A 19791-nucleotide genomic window follows, 5' to 3' on the forward strand; every position below is an offset into this window, starting at 1 on the left:
AGTTTTACAAATGGCATCATACATCTTTATATTACACCCCACTCCATCAAGTCACAGATGGTTATGTATCTTGAACTTCCTAATAATGTAGGCAATTTTCTTTTCTTTGGGCATACCCAAATCCATCACTAGTATAAATTACTTTTTACTTTGAATCATTTACAAGGACTGAAGCTGTTTATCGTAATAATTTCACATTTACTGACCACACAAAATGGGCCTTTCCCTTGTTGGGTTCTACATGAATATGAAACAGGATTTGTTGAAACTACTGGCCCATAAGTTTGCAGTATACCTCATTACACAGTTTGGAGGAATACCTCCACCTGATCTAACTAATGAAGGGTTCCTACTTCCAAATATAACAGCTAAAGCCTGGGGTAAAGTCATGGCTAATGTCACTTAACCCTGTAACCTAATTCATGTCTTAAAATAGGGACTCATGAGGGCCCATGTAAGACTGCTCTCCTCACATGAGTGTATATAAAAATCATGCATTAATAAGAGCCCAGAGATTTTGCTTGTAATCATGGCCAAGTAACTCACAGTAGAATAACAAATCCACATATACACCTATAAAATCTGGACAAAATACTAAAACAAAAAACAAAAGAAAACTCAAAACAAAAAACACACAACTAGGCCCTGGCCAGTTGGCTCAGTGGTAGAGCGTCGGCCTGATGTGCAGGAGTCCCGGGTTTGATTCCTGGCCAGGGCACACAGGAGAAGCGCCCATCTGCTTCTCCACCCCTCCCCCTCTCCTTCCTCTCTCTCTCTTCCCCTCCTTCAGCCAAGGCTCCATTGGAGCAAAGCTGGCCCGGGCGCTGAGGATGGCTCTGTGGCCTATACCTCAGGTGCTCGAATGGCTCTGGATGCAACAGAGCGATGCCCCAGAGGGGCAGAGCATCGCCCCCTGGTGGGCATGCCGGGTGGATCCCGGTTGGGCGCATGCGGGAGTCTGACTGCCTCCCCGTTTCCAGCTTCGGAAAAATGCAAAACAAACAAACAAACAAAAAACACAACTACCTAAAAGCACTGGAAAGCAGCCCTGGCCCGTAGGCTCAGCGGTAGAGCGTCGGCCTGGCGTGCAGGGGACCCGGGTTCGATTCCCGGCCAGGGCACATAGGGGAAGCGCCCATTTGCTTCTCCACCCCCCCTCCTTCCTCTCTGTCTCTCTCTTCCCCTCCCGCAGCCAAGGCTCCATTGGAGCAAAGATGGCCCGGGCGCTGGGGATGGCTCCTTGGCCTCTGCCCCAGGCGCTAGAGTGGCTCTGGTTGTGGCAGAGCGACCCCCTGGAGGGGCAGAGCATCGCCCCCCGGTGAGCGTGGCCCCTGGTGGGCGTGCCGGGTGGATCCCGGTCAGGCGCATGCGGGACTCTGTCTGACTGTCTCTCCCTGTTTCCAGCTTCAGAAAAATACAAAAAATAAATAAATAAATAAATAAATAAATAAATAAATAAGCACTGGAAAGCAATCAAAACCAGGAAGATACCACAGTGGAGGACTGAGCACTGGGTTTGAATGCTTCATTTTCTACTTTGCGCAAGCCCAATCCATTTTCTATCTCAGATAGAAAATCTCTATTTTACTTTCTTGTGTCAGAGGAAAAGATTTTAGGGCAAATGTAGCATCTGGTGAGGAGGAAAATACTACAAGGAAGAGAGCAAGGAGTATCTGCAAATATAAACACTGCCCCAATTTTTGGTTAATCCATAAAGTATATATGTAAAGAGAAGATTCCAAGGAGACCAGATAAGGCTGAAAGAACTACACAAAAATTTCAGCTGCTGCCCACTGTGGAGTACACAGTTCAGCCAATCTAATGGCCTGATTAAAAATAATAATAAATTTAGAAGGATAACAGAAACAGGTGCTTTATATACTTCATATCTTTTATTTCTCACAATACCCTCTCTCTGTACATATTTGTAGTTCCCTTTTAGAGGTGAATAAAATTGTGTTTCTGATTAATTCATTCAAGGTATACAGCCAGCAAGCAGCACAGCCAGGATTCAGGCCAAGAGCTTTCTACTGCAAAGCTCAATCCTGTCTCTCCCACAGTGGCACAATATTATGACCATTACACTAGTATTTAACAAAATTAAAGCATTCTTGGAGATATTGCTAGTTTTCATAAAATAGTCTCAAGATAATTCTTGAATGGGGAAAAGATAAATAGGATGGCAAAACGCAGAGTAAGCAAGGCAAATGAAAACTATAGACCACTCCCCCAGAAAAGGGTACATTAATATGAAATTATGTATGTAATTTCAGCAGTTCACAAATTCTCTGGGTGCACGCACCAAAAGACCTTTGAATCCCATGTTAAGAACGCCTCTTTAGAAAACCAAGGGGAGGGTGAACTCAATTACAGTATATTTAAAGAACAGTTTAAATTTGACTACAATTATCAACTAGTGTGTAAAGTAAGAATTCCAAACATTGTTTGTGTTCTCTTTCAGTTTGTGTCAGTAAAATTTATCATCATTCTTAACTCAATGAGCTCTTTACTCCAGAACTAAATACAAGAGATGTACTAAGACTGATGGTTGTATGAGGCTTGTAGATTAAATTTAACTGGACACCTTGTGTGTGAAGGTTACCTTTGTTGAGGGTTGAAAGAGACATGAGGCTTAAAAAAGAAGTTGGATCTTGGGATGACGTCAGAGTAATGGCGGAGTAGGAAGCGATACTGATAAATCTCCCCCAAAACTCAACAAGATCTTCAACCAGAAACAGAAAAACCTATACTTGGAGCCTCCAGAGCTTCGCAATACACCCGAAGGTATGGTCGAGTGAAAAATTGGCTAAATATATAACCAAACCCCGAAGGAAATAGGGAGTAAGAAATGCTCCGCCTTCCTCACTAACCTAAACAGGGCGGCTTTCTCTGGTAACTGTGAATATAGAAACTGAGGCGGGCAAAGGGGGTGAATACATCCAGGCTGCGGCACAAAGGGCCGAACCAGGCTGTGGCACGGAGATGCTAGCCGAGGAAAAACTGATCCTGTGGCAAGACGGGCAATACAAGCTAAAACTCGCGCCAAACCCAAAGAAAGAAAGACAAGCGGGGCAGCCATTTTACCCGTTCTCCTGGTCGGCATGCGCGCAGTTAGTGGGCGAGAGATTTCTTCCTAAGCCCCGGAAGTGGGTGTCCGTGTTACCCCACAGAGAGGCAGGGTCAGAGGCCTTTCTGTGGGCCGAAAGCAGAATCTCTGGGCAGCCCCAGCGCCCTGGGAAAGCCGCGCATGGGAGGGAGCAAGAACTAATTCCAACGGTGGAAATTTTCCGTGCTGGTGAGGGTTTCACTCAGAGGGAAACGCGGCCAGCCTCATATCCTGGTGTGCGCACGCAGATAGGAAGTGAGTGATTCCTCCGAGTGCCTCGGCAGTGCGCGCCCGTGTTATCGCACAGAGGGGCAGAGTCAGGGGCCTTTGTGTGGGCAAAAGCAGAATCTCGGGCCGCCCCAGCGCCTTGCAAAAGCCGCGCACGGGACGGAGCGAGAGCGAATTCCAACGCTGCAACTTTTCCATGCGGTTGGGGGTTTCACTCAGAGCGTGCGACTGCTGGCCGGATATCCTGGTCTGCGCGCGCAGATAGTGAATGAGAGTTTCCTCCAAGCGCCCCGGAAGTGGGCGCCCGCCTGTGTTATCGGACAGAGTGGCAGAGCCAGAGGTCTTTGAGTGGGCGGAAAGCCCGCCTGATTATGCTAGCAGCTCTGACTGACTGAGCCTTACCCAGAGCCCTGTGCTGAGTGGGAATAGAGTGGGGAGTTGCCAGCTCTTTGAACCTCTTACTATCTAGGCAGAGGCAGCAGCAACCCCATAGCTGGATTATCAGGCTACTAATTGAGGAAGGAAAGACTAGGAGAAAGGCTCCAGGAACACGGACTCTCTCACTGTCGGAGCCTATAAATGCTAATGAGCCTCGACTCCCAACGAGACTAAAGCACAATACATGACATTGCCATAGAGACTTATCAACTGCAAACCTCTACCTGAGCGTGCCAAAGGGGCAGAACCTGGGGTACAGAGTCACCGACCAGGAAGAGGGAGAGAAAAGAAAAAGCAAGAAGATAACCTCTCAAAATCAAGAATAATCTGCTGACTTTATAACCTATCCCATTTTATTATATTTGTTCATTTGTTTCTCTTATCTTCATTCTTGATACTTTTTTTCCTCCTCCAATTTGGCCGATTAACTCTCTGCTGGTCTTACTCTCTCCTCTCCTTGAACTACACTACCCATAAGTGTTACATCTCCCATTATCTTTTTTCTCCTCTTCCTTTCTCTCTATGAGGGTTGCACTCCAAAACCCTTAACTCTCTCTCTCTCCTTTCTTTTTCTTCTTTTAATGGTTCCTTCTTTTTTTCTCTCTCTCTTTCTTTTCTCCCCCTATACTAGTGTCTTCCTTTCTCCTTTACATCTCCTCTCATTCAAACCTCAATAACAAACAAATTATCTTATCTGGGACTCAAACTTATGTTTGTGGCATTTTGGGGGGTTTTTACTTCACCTTTTTAACTCACTAGCAGTGCTCCCATCCCTGGCTCTCCATTTTATCTAGTTCTTGTTCCACTAAATACAATAGTATTTTTTTAATTTGTCCCCCCATTTTTCTGTTTTCCTCTTATTCCTCTCATCATAACTCTTAGACAACCAACACCTAAAAGTAAATCATTTTATTCTTGACCCAAATTTTTTCCTTATTTGCTTTTTGTGGGTCCATCCCCCCCCCTTTTTTTTTTGCCCCTTTATTACTTTTCCCCAATTCAGGCCCTCCATCACAGGCATTGTTTGTTATAATTCACAGTTCACCACAAGATTTTCTCAAGAAAAAGGGGAGAGGAGAGGAAAAAAGGAGGGGGGGAATAATTTCCTTTTTTTAAAAATTATTATTTTATTTTATTTTTATTTCATTATTAATTTTTTTAAAAAAAACAACTCTTTGATTTTTTATTTTTTTTAAACTTTTTATTCTTTATTAAATCTCATTAATACTATCAACAAAACCACCCTCAGATGCCATTAAGGAAGAGAAAATCGAATATCATGGATACAAAAGAAAGAGAGGTAACACAGCTAGATGAGGAAAAATCTATGGAGAAAAAATTTAATATATTGGAAACCTTGGAGCTAAATGACAGAGAATTCAAGATAGAAATACTAAAAATCCTCCGAGATATACAAGAAAACACAGAAAGGCAATTTAGGGAGCTCAGAAAACAACTCAAAGAACACAAAGAATATATGTCCAAAGAAATTGAAACTATAAACACAAATCAAACAGAGATGAAAAACTCAATTCACGAGCTGAAAAACGAAGTAACAAGCTTAGCTAATAGAACAGGTCAGACAGAAGAGAGGATTAGTGAAATAGAAGACAAGCAACTTGAGGCACAACAGAGAGAAGAAGAAAGAGACTCAAAAATTAAAAAAAATGAGATAGCCCTACAAGAATTATCTGACTCCATCAAAAAGAATAACATAAGAATAATAGGTATATCAGAGGGAGAAGAGAGAGAAAATGGAATGGAGAACATACTCAAACAAATAATAGATGAGAACTTCCCAAGCCTGTGGAAAGAACTAAAGCCCCAAATTCAAGAAGCAAACAGAACACCGAGTTTTCTTAACCCCAACAAACCTACTCCAAGGCATATCATAATGAAATTGACACAAACCAACAGCAAAGAAAAAATTCTCAAGGCAGCCAGGGAAAAGAAGAATACAACATATAAAGGAAGGCCCATTAGATTATCATCAGATTTCTCAGCAGAAACTCTACAAGCTAGAAGAGAGTGGACCCCAATATTTAAAGTCCTGAAAGAGAGGAACTTTCAGCCACGAATACTATACCCATCAAAGCTATCCTTCAAATACGAAGGAGAAATAAAAACATTCACAGATACAGAAAAGATGAGGGAATTTATCATCAGAAAACCCCCACTCCAGGAATTACTAAAGGGGGTTCTCCAATCAGATACAAAGAACAAAAAAAAAAAACAGAGCCACAAGTAAAAGCTCCAAGAAGAACACAATAAAACCAAATTTAAACTGTGACAACAACAAAAAGAAAGAGGGGGAGAAGATGGAGATTAACAGTAGCAAAGGACGATGGAGTGCAAAAGTACTCACAAAATAGTTCGCTACAATGAACAGGCTAGGGACCCTTTTCATTACTCAAAGGAAACCACCATTGAAAAAACCACCACAGAAGCACATGAGATAAAAAAGATAGCAACAGAGGAAAGATGTATGGAATACAACCAAATAAAAATAAAAGAGAGAAAAATGAAAGAGAAGGATCAAACAAGACACAAAACTAACAGAAAGCAAGATATAAAATGGCAATAGGGAACTCACAAGTATCAATAATTACACTAAATGTAAACGGATTAAACTCACCAATAAAAAGGCACAGAGTAGCAGAATGGATTAAAAAAGAAAATCCAACTGTATGCTGCCTACAGGAAACTCATCTAACTAACAAGGATAAAAACAAATTCAAAGTGAAAGGCTGGAAAACAATACTCCAAGCAAATAACATCCAAAAAAAAGCAGGTGTAGCAATACTCATATCGGATAATGCTGACTACAAGACAGGAAAAGTACTCAGAGATAAAAATGGCCATTTCATAATGGCTAAGGGGACACTGAATCAAGAAGACATAACAATTCTTAATATATATGCACCAAACCAAGGAGCACCAAAATATATAAGACAGCTACTTAATGATCTTAAAACAAAAACTGACAAAAATACAATCATACTTGGAGACCTCAATACACCGCTGACGGCTCTAGATCGGTCATCAAAACAGACAATCAACAAAGACATAGTGGCCTTAAACAAAACACTAGAGCACCTGGATATGATAGACATCTACAGGACATTTCATCCCAAAGTGACTGAGTATACATTTTTCTCCAGTGTACATGGATCATTCTCAAGAATTGACCATATGTTGGGCCACAAAAACAACATCAGCAAATTCAGAAAAATTGAAGTTGTACCAAGCATATTTTCTGATCATAAAGCCTTGAAACTAGAATTCAACTGCAAAAAAGAGGAAAAAAATCCCACAAAAATGTGGAAACTAAACAACATACTTTTAAAAAATGAATGGGTCAAAGAAGAAATAAGTGCAGAGATCAAAAGATATATACAGACTAATGAAAATGACAATACGACATATCAGAATCTATGGGATGCAGCAAAAGCAGTGATAAGAGGGAAATTCATATCACTTCAGGCATATATGAACAAACAAGAGAGAGCCCAAGTGAACCACTTAACTTCCCACCTTAAGGAACTAGAAAAAGAAGAACAAAGACAACCCAAAACTAGCCGAAGAAAGGAGATAATAAAAATCAGAGCAGAAATAAATGAATTAGAGAACAGAAAAACTATAGAAAAAATTAATAGAACAAGGAGCTGGTTCTTTGAAAAGATCAACAAAATTGACAAACCCTTGGCAAGGCTTACCAAGGAAAAAAGAGAAAGAACTCATATAAACAAAATCCAAAATGAAAGAGGGGAAATCACCACGGACACCATAGGTATACAAAGAATTATTGTAGAATACTATGAAAAACTTTATGCCACTAAATTCAACAACCTAGAAGAAATGGATAAATTCCTAGAACAATACAACCTTCCTAGACTGAGTCAAGAAGAAGCAGAAAGCCTAAACAGACCTATCAGTAGAGAAGAAATAGAAAAAACCATTAAAAACCTCCCCAAAAATAAAAGTCCAGGCCCTGACAGCTATACCAGCGAATTTTATCAAACATTCAAAGAAGACTTGGTTCCTATTCTACTCAAAGTCTTCCAAAAAATTGAAGAAGAAGCAATACTTCCAAACACATTTTATGAGGCCAACATAACCCTCATACCAAAACCAGGCAAGGATGGCACAAAAAAAGAAAACTACAGACCAATATCTCTAATGAATACAGATGCTAAAATACTAAACAAAATACTAGCAAATCGAATACAACAACATATTAAAAAGATAATACATCATGATCAAGTGGGATTCATCCCAGAATCTCAAGGATGGTTCAACATACGTAAAACGGTTAATGTAATACACCATATCAACAAAACAAAGAACAAAAACCACATGATCTTATCAATAGACGCAGAAAAGGCTTTCGATAAAATACAACACAATTTTATGTTTAAGACTCTCAACAAAATGGGTATAGAAGGAAAATATCTCAACATGATAAAGGCCATATATGATAAACCATCAGCTAACATCATATTAAATGGTACTAAACTGAAGGCTTTCCCCCTTAAATCAGGAACAAGACAGGGTTGTCCACTCTCTCCACTCTTATTTAATGTGGTACTAGAGGTTCTCGCCACAGCAATCAGACAAGACAAAGAAATAAAAGGCATCCATATCGAAAAAGAAGAAGTGATCATATCACTTTTTGCAGATGATATGATCCTATACATCGAAAACCCCAAAGAATCCACAAAAAGACTACTAGAAACAATAAGCCAATACAGTAAGGTCGCAGGATACAAAATTAACATACAGAAGTCAATAGCCTTTCTATATGCGAACAATGAAACAATTCAGAACGAACTCAAAAGAATAATCCCCTTCACGATTGCAACAAAAAAAAAATAAAATACTTAGGAATAAACATAACAAAGAATGTAAAGGACTTATATAATGAAAACTATAAACCATTTTTAAGGGAAATTGAAAAAGATATAATGAGATGGAAGAATATACCTTGTTCTTGGCTAGGAAGAATAAATATAATCAAGATGGCTATATTACCCAAAGCAATATACAAATTTAATGCAATTCCCATCAAACTTCCAATGACGTTTTTTAAAGAAATAGAGCAAAAAATCATCAGATTTATATGGAACTATAAAAAACCCCGAATAGCCAAAGCAATCCTAAAGAAAAAGAATGAAGCTGGGGGCATTACAATACCTGACTTCAAACTCTATTATAGGGCCACGACAATCAAAACAGCATGGTATTGGCAGAAAAATAGACACTCAGACCAATGGAACAGAATAGAAAGTCCAGAAATAAAACCACATATATATAGTCAAATAATTTTTGATAAAGGGGCCAAGAACACACAATGGAGAAAAGAAAGCCTCTTCAATAAATGGTGCTGGGAAAACTGGAAAGCCACATGCAAAAGAATGAAACTGGACTACAGTCTCTCCCCCTGTACAAAAATTAACTCAAAATGGATCAAAGATCTAAACATAAGACCTGAAACAATTAAGTACATAGAAGAAGACATAGGTACTCAACTCATGGACCTGGGTTTTAAAGAGCATTTTATGAATTTGACTCCAATGGCAAGAGAAGTGAAGGCAAAAATTAATGAATGGGACTACATCAGACTAAGAAGTTTTTGCTCAGCAAGAGAAACTGATAACAAAATAAACAGAAAGCCAACTAAATGGGAAATATTTTCAAACAACAGCTCAGATAAGGGCCTAATATCCAAAATATACAAAGAACTCATAAAACTCAACAACAAACAAACAAACAATCCCATAAAAAAATGGGAAGAGGATATGAACAGACACTTCTCCCAGGAAGAAATACAAATGGCCAACAGATATATGAAAAGATGCTCATCTTCTTTAGCTATTAGAGAAATGCAAATCAAAACGGCAATGAGATACCACCTCACACCTGTTCGATTAGCTATTATTAGCAAGACAGGTAATAGCAAATGTTGGAGAGGCTGTGGAGAAAAAGGAACCCTCATCCACTGTTGGTGGGAATGTAAAGTAGTACAACCATTATGGAAGAAAGTATGGTGGTTCCTCAAAAAACTGCAAATAGAACTACCTTATGACCCAGCAATCCCTCTACTGGGTATATACCCCTAAAGCTCAGAAACATTGATACGTAAAGACACATGCAGCCCCATGTTTATTGCAGCATTGTTCACAGTGGCCAGGACATGGAAACAACCAAAAAGCCCGTCAATAGATGACTGGATAAAGAAGATGTGGCACATATACACTATGGAATACTACTCAGCCATAAGAAATGATGACATCGGAACATTTACAGCAAAATGGTGGGATCTTGATAACATGATACGAAGCGAAATAAGTAAATCAGAAAAAACCAGGAACTGCATTATTCCATACGTAGGTGGGACATAAAAGTGAAACTGAGAGACATTGATAAGGGTGTGGTGGTTACGGGGGGGGAGGGGGGAATGGGAGAGGAAAAGGGGGAGGGGGAGGGGCACAGAGAGAACAAGATAGAGGGTGATGGAGGACAATCTGACTTTGGGTGATGGGTATGCAACATGATTGAACGACAAGATACCCTGGACTTGTTATCTTTGAATATATGTATCCTGATTTATTGATGTCACCCCATTAAAAAAATAAAATTATTTAAAAAAAAAAAAAAGAAGTTGGATCTTTTCTATATTCAGAGACAAATTACTTATAAGTTATAGCCCATCTTATATCCTTATCTGTAAAAATGCACAGGATTCAACATCTTTTAAAACAAGAAAACAGCAGTCCATTTCTAGTTTATTTTTTTCAAGTGTGATTGTCTTTCTCTTTCTAAGTCCTTCTTTCTCACTTTGGGGGTGATGGTTTATGTCCTTCATACTCTCTAGTCCAACATTTCCTCCATTTTCTCTTTAAGATGTAGCGTACATTTAGTTACATAGATTTCATGTTTTCTACAACCTAGCTCATTTTGAATAAGGATGTTTTCTTTCCCTCAATAAATACCTATAAACTGGATACTCTCTTGCAGTTTTCAACCAAGTATTTTTTATTATTTTTTAAAATGCTTTTTTTTTCTTTTTCCGTATTTTTCCGAAGCTGGAAATGGGGAGGCAGTCAGACAGACTCCCGCATGCGCCCAACCGGGATCCACCCGACCAGCCCACCAGGGGGCTATGCTCCACCCATCTGCGGTGTTGCTCTGTGGCAACCAGAGCCATTCTAGCGCCTGAGGCAGAGGCCACAGAGCCATCCTCAGAGCCCGGGCCAACTTTGCTCCAATGGAGCCTCGGCTGCGGGAGGGGAAGAGAGATACAGAGAGGAAGGAGAGGGGGAAGGGTGTAGAGGCAGATTGGCGCTTCTCCTGTGTGCCCTGGCCGGGAATCAAACCCGGGACTCCCACATGCCAGGCCGACGCTCTACCACTGAGCCAACCGGCTAGGGCCGTAAAATACTTTTTATTTATTCATTTTAGAGAGGAGAAAGAAAAAGAGAGAAGGGGAGAGGAGCAGAAAGCATCAACTCCCATATGTGCCTTGACCAGGCAAGCCCAGGATTATGAACTGGTGACCTCAGCGTTTCCAGATTGACACTTTATCCACTGTGCCACCAGAGGTCAGGCTCAATTGAGTGTTTAATATGAATCTTTAGATGGGAAAGGCAGATGGTGTCCACTCTGTATACTAGCTCAGAATTATGCTATACCCAGCACATCATCTCTTCATTTTCTAAACATTGAGTACTATGAACAGCAGCTGTGCTATGCAGACAATGGAACTAGTAAACTTAGCGAACTTATGGGAAAATGTACAAAGTTACAAAAATGCTCTGCAATGTCCAAATTTTTCTTAATGATAAAACATGTCAAGCGCAATCTTATCCATGTTTTCAGCCTGTATAACATTTAGGGAGAAACTATGACATAGATGACTACTTAGAAGTTTGGCAATTAATATTACCTCCTCGGAACTTAACATGTCCTAACTCTAATGTACAAGGGTATAATACTTAAATCTGCAGCTTATCCTTATTTTTCATTATCTTCTGGATTTTGACTATAACATTCTTCTTTCCATAACTGAGAATAATGTCATAAAGATTGCCTGCATACCTCAATTTTTTACTTTCATCTAGAAAAATCAGGGTAAAGACCACACACTGAAGTTTTAAAAACCTGGAGTTGAAACCTGGTTCTGTAAACAAGCTAGCTGAGTGATTTTTGCACAAGTCACTTAACTTGGCTTTCTGAACCACTTTCCCGTCTAAAGCATGCTAAAATACCAATCTCATAATAATGTTCTAAGGGTGAAATGACATAAAGCACCTTCATTACTACGGTGAAAACAGCTATCAGACTTGCTGGCTAGTTTACGGGCTGCAAGCACTTTTACCTGATTCGTGTGAGCATGTGACTGCACCACACACCGTCTATGTAAGGCTATGGGTGCTTACTCTCAGGTGGATGGCGGATTGTAGACTGCCTGCCTGCCCTGTGAGGGGTAGTTTTGGCTGTGTGCTTGCTGCCGTGAGAAGAGGTTTTCCCCTGCCTGTCTACCGTTGTAGGACTTTATTGAACGGTAATGGCCCAACACTTTTCACCTCTGCAGTGCCTCTACCGTTTGCCTGAATCCAGTGTGAACCTGCCTGGCCTCAACCACCAGCATTACAATTACCAAGAACAGAACTTGGCATCCAACAGGTGTCCAATCAACCCCAGCTATTCCATTTCTTAAGCTCTCTGAAAGCAAGAGCCTGTGTCTCTAAGAGCACATGCTCCCTTGAATCCTTGCCAGGATCTAGCCTCCCTGCTTCACACACCACAGAAACTCAATGAATCCCAGGGATTCCCTTAGGAGGAAATTTCTAGTTTTTGATAAATGCTTCACTATTATTTTTTTTAAGGCAGCCCTAATTCCATAGGTGTATTCCAGTATCTGATATACTCCATAGGTTTATACAGAAGTCTTTGAATGACATTTTTATTCTTCTGATGACGTTTCAACAGCTTCCCGTTCCTTAGAATACAATTCAAACTCTTCACTATGGCTTGTGTCTAGTCCCAGCTTATTTCCGCCCCTCACTTAGGGTGTTCTGGCCACAGCTGACCTCTACTTGCTCCTCAAATACTCCCCGTTTACTCCAGCTTTAACGGGAACGCCTCTCCCCATCTTCACAGGCGGGGCTATTTACACCAAGCTCAAAAATGGCTTTCCCCCATTACCCAATTTTATCTTTTCACAGAATAGCACTGAGCACTGTGCCACGTTCTTTTGCTTCCAAGTGAGGAACAGGGACTGGATCTGTTTTGTTTCCGGACATTTCCCCAAGTGCCTAGAACTGTCCTGGCACAGAGTAAAAGCGTGACCCCTGGGCTCCAACCCACCCGGAGTCCACCCTCTGGCGGAGCTGGGTGTGGGTGGGAGATCGAGTAGGGCATTCACTGTGGCTGCGCTCACGTCTTCTCCAAACCGGCCCCTTTCCTGGGTCTTGAGGGCGAGAACCTCTTTCCCCCCTCGGGGCACGTGGGCGGGAGTGCTGGCAGCACCTCCCGTCGGTCCCGGCAGCTGCGGGATCCGGGACTGCGGGGCAGGGGTGAGCTCGGGCGTTGGGGAACGCGGGTGGCCATAGCCGCTGGGCCTGGCAAGGTAACGGTCAGACGGCCGCACTCACGAGGCTTCTGAACACGCACGCGAGCCGCAAGCCGGGTAAACCTCTTCCTGCGGGCTCGCACAGGGCCGCTGAGGGGAGCGGAACCGGCGGCGTGGGCCCCCCGGCCTGTCGGAAGTCCTTAATGTGCTCTTCGAACGTGAAGTGTCCGTCGAAAAGACGAGCCTCCTCTCCAAAGCAGTGACAGAGTTTAGTACTAGTCACCAGAAAACAGCTTCCGCCGAACCGACTGGAACACTCACCAGAAAGTGTAGGATGCACAGAAGCTCCAAGGATAGTTAACTGGAGGGTGGAGCCTTAGAGAGATGAGCGACCGCGAGCGGAGTTGCGCAGCCGCAATAGAAGACGTACGCCCTTCCCCGGGCCGCGCAGCTCCAGTGAAGGCCCAGTGCGCCCAGGGTGGGGCAGGGAACTGAGGAGGAGCTAGCTCCTCTCCCGCGCTGACGCGACCGGTCTCGGCGGAAGGGTGTGGACGCGCAGGCGCTGAGGTAGCTCTGTGGTTAGGAAGGCGGGGCTACGCAGGCGCCGTGAGCGGCAGTGGCAGCGGCGGCGGCGGTGGCGGCAGCAGCTGTTGAAGGGGTTCCGGGAAGATGGTGCTGATTAAGGAATTGTGAGTGGGTTCGCGGGCATGAGCGAGGCCGCAGGACGGTCGTGGTGGGAGGATCACTGATTGAGAATTGGTGGAATGTTCTTGAGAAGGAGCGAGGCTCCAGCCAGCCGCTCTCTTCGCGCGCCCCCTCCCCTCGACCCGCGCCCCCGGCCCACTCGCGGCCCCTCCACGGTGCTTCCTCAGGCTCCTTCTCCAGCCGTCGTTGTAGTGTCACTGCTGCACTCTCCCCCGGGGTAGAGGCGGCTGTGTCCCGGCCGGAGCGCGTGGATTGGGAAGGCGCGGCCGGGAGTTTCCGCTGGGACCCGCCTTCTCCCCAACCCCCTACTCCCAGGCCCGCTGGTGGGACTGGGCGTGGGAGATGGTGGGTTTGACTGTGATTTGTCGTCTGGGGTGGAGCCTACCTGTAACCGGCAGGAGATGGGCTTGCCGAGTGAAGGCAGCACTGGTGTCTGAACTCGAGGTGGGACCCAGGCAGGCGCCCTGAAGTTCATGCAGGAGTCTTGAGAGTCCGGGAAACCTGCGCTCCACTGGGCAGCTCGGTTGACTTGTTGGAGCCATCTCAATGTTCTCAGTCTCAGTTTCCACAGATTTAAGGTGGGGTGACACTCTAGGCTCCGCCTACTTCACGGGGCTACCGTGAGGAGTAAACACGTGATCTGTCAAATCTAAGGGTTTCCAGGTACATTACGCCAACGAAGTGATTTTGTTGAAAAGTTAGGCGTTTCCCACCCGCAAGGACTATCACAGGAAATCTGGTTAGCAGTGATTGTTCAGCTGTCACAGCAGGATCCTTTTCGTCATCAATCCCTTGAGCAACTAGAAGTTTCAAGTATGGCCCGGTCTTTGGTTTTCCAAATGCTCCTTTAATTTTAAATTATTAAATGAAAGTTTTGGTTTAATTTAGCTTATCTCCAGACACCTTATTTTTATTTTCGTGTTCTAAAAACTTTAAAACCCTCAAAAGATTTTTGGTCTCACTGAGAACAAAAGCCAAACCTTTACAGTAGTCCAGGAGGTCTTAACACTATTTTCTTTTACAACTCTGACTTTATTTAATACCTTTTCTTTGCCCGTTCCAAGCTCACACACTTCCTTTGCTGTTCTTCCACTACCCAGGAAAAAAAGCTCAGTTCAGTGCCTTTTTGATTGCTGTTTCCTCTGCCTGAAGTGTTCTTCCTGCGTATCACTAACTCACCTCCTTTCTTTAGGTCTTTCTTTTCTGTAATATCACCTTCTTAGGGAATCCCCCTCTGAAGACATAATTGTAACCCACCACCACATTTTGGTATCTGCCTTTCCTGCTTTATTTGTCTTGAGGAGCAATTATTACCATCTACTATGCAACACAGTTATTTTTTCTATTTTACTCTTTGTAGTCTCGTCTTGCTCACTTCCATATCCCCAGCTCTTAGAATAGTCCCTGGTATGTAGTAAATGCTCAATAAATATTTGTTAAATAAGTTAATGAAAAATTATAACAAGTCAGTGACAGGGATCCTGAGAAAAGACACATTTCAATTAAAGCTTACTTATAGTGTTGAAGTTTAAATTTATATAAAAATTTTCTTCTGAGTTGTTTATACAGTATCATGAGAATGTTATCTCATGTATTACTCTAACATCTTTGTAACATAGATAGGTGGCAGACATTAAGATATATTGAGGAAATAAGACAGAAGGAAATTGATTTAGCTCAAGTTACATAGCAGGTGAGTTGCAGAACTGATTTTAGATCACAGGTCTAGTTATTTTTCTTCCATTAGAGTAATTTCCTTCTAAAATGTGAATTAAGTGTTCAGTAGATTCTGTTGATAGTTATGTGAGGTGTATCAAGCTAAATTATGGAAAACAGTTCCCATTGGGAAGTTACACCTTTGCTTTTTGTGAACCATTACTTTCGTTATAAAAATTTGAATGTGCCAAGGTAACAAATGTCAAAATTGCCTGAAGTATATTTCCTAAAGAATTATAAATTTCAACTCTGATATTCACTCCCCGTGTATGTCTTCCCTAGAATTTTTTTCCTCCTAGATTTTTGAAGATACTGTTTTTTTAATTTTTTAAAAGTAATCCCAGTACCCAGCATTGCATCTGGTCTAGCACACTTTAAATACTGAGTATTATCGAATCAAAAAAAAACCCCCGATTCTTTCTATTTGCAAGTCAACTTTCTAAAATTATTTTTGCTAAGAAACAATGAACAAGTCATTCCTATGTGAAGATGTTGGTAAACTGTAAAATACTTTGGCAAATATTTGTTGTCTTTAAAAAAATGCCATCTATTTTTGATGTAAATTAAAAGGTTAGAAATAACTTTTCAGAGTGGGAAGTTCCCTTCAAGTTGTTACTTAAGTAATAGCTGAAGTTGCCATTAGCATAAAGTCCTGGTTTTAAAGAACTAGTTGCTAGTTCCATTTGCAAAATTGTTTTCATGAAGATTTTCAGAGAAGTTTGAAAATGTCCAGATACAGGCATACCTCAGAGATATTGCGGGTCTGGTTCCACGCCACTGCAGTAAAGTGAATATTGTAGGGAAGCAAGTCATACAAACATTTTAGTTTCCCAATGCATATAAAAGTTATGTTTACACTATACTGTAGTTTGGTGAGTGTGTAATAGCATTATGTCTAAAAAGTGTACATACCTTAATTTAAAAATTCTGTATTGCTAAAAAAAAAAAAAATGCTGCCTGACCTGTGGTGGCGCAGTGGGATAAAGCGTTGACCTGGAACACTGAGGTCGCCGGTTCGAAACCTTGGACTTGCCTGGTCATGGCACATATGGGAGTTGATGCTTCCTGCTCCTCCCCCTTCTCTCTCTCTCTCTCTCTCTCTCTCTCACTCTCACTCTTCTCTCTCTCTAAAAAAAAAAAAAAAAAAATGCTAACCATCATCTCAGCCTGTTGGAAAATGTTGCCAATAGAGTTGCTCAATACAGGGTTCCCACAAACTTTTAGTTATTTAAACACAATATCTATGAAGCACAGTACATAAGATATGATTGTTCAGGTTTCCCTCACTCTCATAGGGAAAGTGGAGCATCCCTATGAAATCTTTTGTTAGCTAAATAGCATAAACAGAAGTAATTACCATTAATACAGTTGACTCTTAGAACAACGCATGCATGGGGTTAAGGGAGCCAACCCCTTCCACCCAGTTAAGAGTCTGTGTGTAACTTGACTTCCCAAAAACTTAGTTGTCCCTTGGTACGCATAGGGGATTGGCTCCAAGATCCCCAACGATACCCAAATCCATTGATTCTAGTTCCCCTGTATAAAGTGATGTCATCAGTCCATACAATTTCATCTGCATTTTTGGGCTCCCAACTGTGGATTGAAATAGTGCAGGTGTTTACTGGGGAAAAAATCTGCATATAATTAGACATGTGCAGTTCAAACCATTGTTCAAGGCACAGCTGTATATGAAAAAATTTTGAGCATTCCCAGATTCCCCCCCAAAATCTACAAAATCACATCAAATATACTTAATTGTATCCACCTTTCCACTAAGTGGAATAATACCTTTACGACCTCTCTCATGGCTTTTCTGATACCTTAGGACAGGGTTTTTCAATCACTGGTCCATCAAAAATTTTGTGCTGGTCCGCAAAAGAGTTAACCCACCTTGATGTTGTATAGATTATAGACCCAGTGATCTTAGTCAGATAGCCACCCATTGATGCTTTATGAAGGTTATAGATCCAATGATCTTAGTGGAATAGCCACCCTGATGCTTTATGAAGGTTATAGACCTAATGATCTTAGTAGAATAGCCACCTTGATGCTTTATGAAGATTATAGACCCAATGATCTTAGTTGAATGCGCTTATGCTCAGTGTGATTTCTGCCTCAGTAGTCCTCGAAATAATTCTCTTATTTTCACTAATCCCATAGTGTAAAAAGGTTGAAAACCACTGCTTTAGAACACATCTTGCTAACAGATGCACACAATATATCGAGATAAAGCACAAATGCTCGTTGGCACAGCTCAAAGCTTCAGTAGCTTGACACTGAAATCCTGAGTATAGTTCCCTGGAAAAGAGCTTGGTAGGGCCACTCTTGCTGTCTAGGGTTGCACGCTGCCTCTGTGACAGCCCTACAAAACAAGTGCTAAACATTATTTTCACTTTTCTCCTTTATTCATGATAGCAAAAATCTGTGTATTTCAGTTAGTGAAAAATGGTTCTAATATAGGTCTTAGGTTCCTAAAAGCAAAGTGGCGAACTTTCAAAATGTGGGGGATACCAGAACTGCTTTTAGACTAGGAATAGACAATCAAAACATGACTATTCCTTTGTTTATTTTTTATTAAGTAAATCTTGAAGTATTTACTTGACTTATCATTCAATCAGCATATTTTAATCAGTCACTTTCATTTTGTCAAATAAGTTTTCTAGAAGTGTTGTTATATTAAAATACGGATCTTCCTGCCAATGAGTAGTCACTAAAATTACTCATCAGAGATTGTTTGGTTTTGTGAAACTTCAGGAAAGTCTTTTAACTCTTTCCTCTGTAGTCCTTCATTCCGTTTCCTCCGCAGCCTATTATCTGGGTTGAGGCCTTTGTAAGGCCTTGCCCAGCCTCCTAAAAGATGGTTTTTCCCCACACTCATACTTCTCAACATTTTTAATCACCTACTGATGACTTCTTCAGGTTAGCTGTAGTCATGTCTCCTACCTTTGGAACGACCTTCCAGGATTCCTTGCTGCCTAATAAATTTAATAGACTTACCATTATATTGCAGGCCCTGATAATGTTCTCCCAACCTATATCTTTTCCATATCCTTCTAGATCTTTCAAAATATGCTCCCAACCTATATCCTAGTCCAGTGGTCAGCAAGCTCATTAGTCAACAGAGCCAAATTTCAACAGTATAGTGATTGAAATTTCTTTTGAGAGCCAAATTTTTTAAACTTAAACTATATAGGTAGGTACATTGTTATTAACTTAATTAGGGTACTCCTGAGCTGGCCTTTGCTAAACACTCAAGGGGCCAAAGAGCCTTATGTGGCTCACGAAACACAGTTTGCCGACCAAGGTCCTAGTCTTTCCCCGGACCACTGCATTCCCTCTGTACCAATTTATTTTCTCTTACTGAGGTAGTGATAGTGTGTACCCTAAAGAGACCACTAAAATGACTAGGTATGGAAGGTCTTCACATAACAAATTAAGAAGTAATTAGAAATTAGAAACCATTATAATTTTGAGAATGTTCATTGTCTTTAGATGACCATTATCAGAAAGACAGAGGTATGAGGGGTCCTCGTTAAGGAGAAGGAAATTACAGGAGACATGTTTCATACATATTGAAGATTAAGGTGATGTGAGTATTCAAGCATAGATATTTGAGGAGAATAGGAAGAGAAGTAGTTGGAAAGTGCAGCTAAAAAGAAATTGGAATGAGGAAAACTATTAGGAATTTTTATAAAATGAAAATCAAGCTGACTACTGTGAGGTATATATTTTTTTCTCTCCTTATAATGGGAAGAGTTAAAATAAGATTTTAAATGGCACTGCTGAGTTAGCTTAATGATTTGGAGGGAAAGTCTGAGAAGAACCAGCCACCCCCCCAAAGTTGCTGTTTTGGAGATCAGCTATCATGAGACAATTGATATTCAGGATGGTTTACAGAGTCTATGGTAGAAATATGTAAAGGTACGTCCCTATAAAAATCTGGAGGTAAAATGTAATATTCTGATAAAACTTAATTCATCATGGTGTTCTATTTTCTTCAGGAATGGTAGCCTCCCTATTGATC

General features: G+C 41.4%; 1 protein-coding gene and 1 long non-coding RNA gene across 3 annotated transcripts in view; one reads left to right on the forward strand and one right to left on the reverse strand.

Moving 5' to 3' along the window:
* LOC136325605 (uncharacterized) overlaps positions 1-13816 on the reverse strand; it is a 42364-nt gene extending 28548 nt beyond the window's left edge. For both annotated transcript variants that reach the window (XR_010729284.1, XR_010729283.1), the window contains exon 1: positions 13668-13816. This is a non-coding gene — a long non-coding RNA (uncharacterized lncRNA). The remainder of the gene's footprint in view (positions 1-13667) is intronic.
* Positions 13817-13908: 92 nt separating this feature from the next.
* Positions 13909-19791, forward strand: part of PITPNB (phosphatidylinositol transfer protein beta) — a 66175-nt gene continuing 60292 nt past the window's right edge. The window contains exon 1 of the mRNA XM_066260254.1: positions 13909-14035. Within this exon, the coding sequence (XP_066116351.1) occupies positions 14016-14035 (20 nt within the window). The 5' untranslated portion in view covers positions 13909-14015. The remainder of the gene's footprint in view (positions 14036-19791) is intronic.

The sequence above is a fragment of the Saccopteryx bilineata genome, chromosome 2 (assembly GCF_036850765.1).
Source record: "Saccopteryx bilineata isolate mSacBil1 chromosome 2, mSacBil1_pri_phased_curated, whole genome shotgun sequence".
Classification (NCBI taxonomy): Eukaryota; Metazoa; Chordata; class Mammalia; order Chiroptera; family Emballonuridae; genus Saccopteryx; species Saccopteryx bilineata.